General features: G+C 40.8%; 1 protein-coding gene across 1 annotated transcript; it reads right to left on the bottom strand.

Annotated features, from left to right (window-relative positions):
• Window positions 1-354: 354 nt before the first annotated feature.
• Window positions 355-1,254, bottom strand: TAS2R1 (taste 2 receptor member 1). Its single transcript, XM_001501648.3, has one exon. The coding sequence runs from the start codon at window positions 1,252-1,254 to the stop codon at window positions 355-357; it is 900 nt and encodes a 299-aa protein (XP_001501698.2).
• Window positions 1,255-5,684: the final 4,430 nt, after the last annotated feature.

Below are 5,684 nucleotides of genomic sequence, written 5' to 3'. Positions count from 1 at the left end.
AAACTTTTTATTTTGAGATAATTGTTGTTTCACATGCAGCTGTAAGAAATAGTACAGAAAGATCCCTATACCACTTACCCAGTTTTCCCAACTAGGTAATATGTTGCAAGAGAAGTATAATATCACAATGAAAATATTAACATTGATGTAATCCACTGACATGTGTTGTATTTTGAAAATCAATTTAACCTTTGAAAAAGAAGCAAATCCATAAAAATGCCTCAGATTGGACCAATAGTCTTTAGATGACGTTTTGTGTATTTATGAACCAGCTGCTTTGTTGGGCCGAGGGAGGTGTGCAGGCCCTGTTAATTCATTGAACTCTCGGTTCTTTGAGTGGCTCAAGGGTCTTTCTCACTGACAGTACTTACTGTGAAGGAGGGTCTTCTTCACATTTTGTTTCAGTTTAGGATTTCCTAAAATTAAGATAACAGAGTGTCCACCGGGGTATGATCCAACCACAAAGAGGCAGAATAGAAAGATGGGGTTCCTGAGCTTAAAAATTTGAGAAAAGAACAAAGCAGGCATCACATAGTAGGCGAGGTAGAGGACCAGGAAGGACAGGATGGACAGAAGTGCACTGATGTGGATACGCATGCTAGCGTTCCTGGTGCCTGTCACTGTGTTTCTCATCTGCCAGGTGTGTCTCCCCAGGAAAAATATCAAGAGCAGAGTAGAAAAAAGGAAGATAAGAAACGGTAATGAGAACTCAATGACAAGAAAGGAACGCTGTAAAACAGATAGTTCTCTGATTTGAGCTGTTGTGTTATTGGAGAAAAGGTCCAACCAGATTTTTTGGAACAGAATCCGTGTATGTTTGCTATGCAAAACAGAAATGATCGATGCATATAGCAGGGACCCGAAGATCAGCCATGGCACCAACTTGGCTATCCTCATCTTCAACCAGAAGAAGAGTGGGTGAGCGATGCAGGCAATCTTGGCACAGTAGAAAACGCTGAGCCATGCGGCAAACCAAAGTCCCAATTCATTTACAAACGTGAAAATTGCAAAATTGTCCGGAAATATAGTAAATTCAGTCAAGGAGAGAACATTCAGATTAATGCAGAAGATGACCAACTGCAGACAAATTCTAGAAATCGCCAGGCAGGAAAGAAGGAGGTCCAATGGAATCATCTTTCTCTGCTTGATCAAGCCAGTGCCATTCACAACCACAATGATGCCATTTGCTAAAACTCCAACGAGCAATTGAATTACTGCAGAAAGAAGATAGACAAAAAGGTAAGTCTCAAGCATTTTGAGAAGAAAAAACCAGTTACTTCAAAAAACTATGTAGTTATAAATTTTTGGACAGTTTGGATTATTCAGGTTTTCTATTTTTCTTCAACTAGATTCAGACCTCTTTGGGGGCCATGACTCAAACAATAAAGGCAATGAGGTAGAGAGGTGGTGTGCGTTTCTTTATATCACTATTCTCCCAACTTAGTTCCAAGGTAGTCAAATAAGACAGAGATACCGCAGGAACAATTTGCACCTTAGTGATGGCTTTTGCATTTTCCACATCTACTTGGCTTTCAACATCATCACAAACAAATGGTGGAATCAGACACCCTCAGGGCTGGGAGAAGGGCTCCTCTGTTACATAATCGGCAGAAGTGCCTCAAGCCTTCATCTCTACCATGAATAGTTAGCTGTGCCCACAGGTGTGATTCTATTCAATGTTAACAAGGCATTCCTTAAAAAAAAAATTTTAAGTTGTCATTCCTGCTGTAAGGATGTAGTACAGTCCGCAACATAAGACTCCTAAGTAGCAGTTTCTCACTAGGCACTGATGGGACAATTCAGAGCCACCTAAAATGTAAAACAGTTATATTATAGAAAATATGTGATGAACACAAAATAAGGAGGCTGAATAATTAGCCTTACACGTGTGAGGACACAATAGGTCAAGAGCTCAAAGGAACGTAACACGCTGAGAGAACCACTCGGCACTGTTCACACGAGTAAGCACCTGCAGGGTAATACAGGGGTTGAAACCTTTTCCCTGTTATTTTTTCAAAACTGTGAGAATTTTATGACATGAGCTGGTTGTTTCAGGGGAAAGTAAGGATAAAGGAGTACATGATTCAATTTGTTGTTATAACTGCCGACCAGATTGTTTTTGGAAAAATTAAATGATCGTTTATTAACATGTATACTGTGCCAGGTGTTATTAAACCAGGTTTTCTCAACCTCAACACTGTTGACATTTTGGGCTGGCTAATTCTTTGTTGTGCGGGGAAGGGGCTGTCTTGTGCAATGGAGGATGTCACTAGCAGCCTTGGCCTCTGCCCACTAGATGCTAGTAGTTAGTACACTCCCCTCCCCAGGTGGGACAAACAAAAATATTTCCAGACATTGCTGAATGCTCCTCGAGTGGCAAAATTCCCCCCAGTTGAGAAATGTCCTGAACACTGGGGGCATAAAAGTGGATAGAACATAGTTTCTGTCCTCAAGGCATTCAGAGACTAAAGGCAGAACAAGCCACATGTATAGTGTGACATAAAACTAAATTAGTTGTTTGGGAGCCAGCCCTGGTGGCCTAGTGGTTAAGTTTGGTGCACTTGCTTTAGTGTCCCAGGTTGGGTTCCTGGGTGTGGACCTACACTACTTGTCTGTCAGTAGCCATGCTGTGGAGGTAGCTCATGTACAAAAAGTGGAAGATTGGCAGTGGATGTTAGCTCAGGGCTAATCTTCCTCTGCAAAAAAAAAAAAAGAAAAAGGGTCTTCTCTTTATTAAAAAAATGATAACAATAATAAATAAATAAATTAGTTATTTGGAAAATTCACCACCAGAGCACAAAGTGGTGGACAATTTAACTAAAGCTTGTCCAACTTAACACTTGATCATAATGTTCCCAGCAGATCCCCTAATTAAGCATATGTTCTTATGGATATACATGTCACTTTGTCCGAAGGTGTCACAAAGGGTACTTAGGACAAATCTAACTTTTAGAAAACTGGAAGAGAAGCCATGTGAAAACATTAGTGGTGAGAGTAAGTCTCTAGGTTACTTTATCACTCTCTAAATATGTAATGTAGGACTCCACTTTGTTCTTGGCAGCACTTCAATGCCATGAAGGGAACAAGTGAGAACATCTTCAAAGAGGCATCAAGAGAGGCAGCTTGTGAGTGGATTCCATCAAAACAGAACCAGGTTCAAGATGACAATGAGGATAAATCTTGTCCTTCTCCCTTGGGTGGAAAGAAAAAAGTACTAAAAAACTTTCCTGATTTTATTTTCTGCAGGCTGGAAAAGCAAAAACAGAAGGGCATCCCCAACAAAATACTGCAGCTAAGAACCCTCCGCAGAGGAGCAACTGCCACGTCCTTGGTTTCTCAATCAAGCGGCCGTCATTGCGCCTCTCACTTTGCTCGCAAGTGTCAGTTACCTGTTTGTGCACCGTCGGACTCAGCGCCGTATGGGCACGCCTGGGCTTTCATCTCATCCCTGGCACTCATTCATTCGTTTGCTGTTTGGCATGTGGTGTGTTTGTTAAGTAGAATCAAACTCAATTATATAAGGGTTTTCATAACAAAAGAAAAGAGACAAATATTACAAAGTCATCTTGAAAGAGGACTTTTGTTTTCTAATTCTCTGTTCTTAGAGACATGGGGGCATAGGACCAGCATCTAGCTCTTCCCTGTTGCTCCAATATTGCCATGAGTTTATGTACTGTGCCCTCCAGCACGGTCTGGGCACTTCAGTATTGCAAAAAAGTAATGGTCACACTAAAGGGGAAAAGTGGAAAAACAAATCTATTCTGAGTCTAGAATAGCAATATAGTCTTTCAGCACTGACAGCAAACTAGCAGAGTTAACGCATAGCACACCAAAGATTTAAAGGGAATAACTATGTCCAGCTGTTTATGAACGTGCTCTTTGTCCTTTGGATTCAAGCATCTTAAGAGGGTATTTGGTTCTCAAATATTCTATTGTAACTTTTGTTAGAACTAGCTTGGGGAGTAGAGACAATCCTTCACAGAGAACTTTATTTCACCTAGAACGAGTCTTCTGATGCAGGAATCCCACGGAGCAAAAAAATACAAATTCATGAGTCTTAAGCTACATGTTTTTCATTAAATGATTTCCATCACCAGTCTCTCCAGTGAACACACACAAAAGCTGCTGAAGGCACACCATTCCTGGACAAGTGCCACCAACTCGCCTGAGGCTTGTACTTCGTCCACTGAAGGATGGCAGAATAAGAGACGTCTGTCTGTAGGAGCACAGCATTTGCGTGGCTGCTAAACCAATGCCACATTCAACGCCCAGAGGCAGCTGCATTTCAGTGCTGATGTGAAGACTTCCGAAGTCATGTTATCCAGGCTTCTCCTTAGATTCCGCCACATCAATCAAGATAACCATGGGTGTTGGTCATGCTCTTGTGCGAAGCAACAGTGACCTAAGTATTTTAATGAGCAGTAGGACAAATCAAATAGAGAAGAGTGGTCCTAAATATCGAATCCTCTTGCGTCCTTTAAGCAGTTTGTTTTAGTGAGAAGGACACATGAGAGAATTTCTGGCTCTGAGATGAAAAACATACATGTCTAGCCTCACCTGTCAGTCATCAGCTCAGAACAGTGACAGTTTTACATGGACAAATGGCTTGGAACAGATGGAACAAGTCCCAGTGTGGAGAAATTCACATGATTATTACTCCATATTACCCTGATTAAATCTGCTTGCTGGCACTCATCTGTAACGAGCAGTCATTAAAAGAGACAACACTAAATATTCTTGAGGTAACTGACAGGCGGAAAGAGTTGCTTATTTATATTCAAATCATTCAGCTCCTCAAAAGAAAGGGCGATTTTTTTCACATGCAGTTTGATTGACATTGGCAAGCTTTTCATCAGGTAGAAGGCTGTAATAATCGTCTCTGCTTTCCAGCGGCGCATGGACGTTTACATTGGGATTACGTAGAGTCATCATGAAAGTGAGCAACAGTTTTAATATCTTTCCCTACTGGGTCTCCCCACTTCATTATCAAGGGAACAATTCCCTCTTTAAGGACCAAGTGCATGTATTAACATTATTGTGTATTTAATAAGATCATTCAAATAGGAAAGAAATAGACCCTTGGCAAACCAATGCAGACGTCCTTTCTGAATCTTCCCTGTAGCATAGCTCAGTCCTTCTGAAGCTTATATAGAATTTATTCCATCTAAAATTCACAACATTTTGGTTAAAAAGCTCCAGACTCTTTCAGACTAATCATTATTTACATCCATTCATTTATTTCTCTCCACTTGAATTTGCAATTGATCTTTTGTACTTAAATTTTTGTCTTTAACATTCAGGTCATTCCCATATACTTGTCCCTTCTCTTCTCCTATTTATCCTGGTAATGTATTTCTGTGCTTTTCCTTACTCGTCTCCATGTTCTGTAATTTATTTGCGTTGCAGCAAATAGAATAATGTAATACGCTGAATTTAAGTCTCACAAGAACTCAGAGCGCTTTCCAAACAAGAATCCCTTGTTAGTTACCACGAGGAAAGGGAAGCCAGGGATGCTGCACTTGCAACACATGAATAATCTCTAGTCCTCACGATTTTGTCTTTAGCTCTAAACTGAGCTTGGAATTTCAACTCCTTCTTTGCTTCTTTCCTCCTTCTCTCTTTGTCTTCCTTGTTCCTTCCCTCTCTCCTATCTCCCTCTCTCCCTTCTTCCCTCCCTCCCTGCC

Source organism: Equus caballus, chromosome 21 (assembly GCF_041296265.1).
Source record: "Equus caballus isolate H_3958 breed thoroughbred chromosome 21, TB-T2T, whole genome shotgun sequence".
Taxonomy (NCBI): Eukaryota; Metazoa; Chordata; class Mammalia; order Perissodactyla; family Equidae; genus Equus; species Equus caballus.
Note: the sequence above shows the minus strand (reverse complement) of the source record. Positions and strands in the feature narration are given on the sequence as shown.

What these genes read in the sequence shown, in the direction of transcription:
- TAS2R1 (XM_001501648.3), bottom strand. Translation starts at nt 1,254, where the DNA reads ATGCTTGAGACTTACCTTTTTGTCTATCTTCTTTCTGCAGTAATTCAA.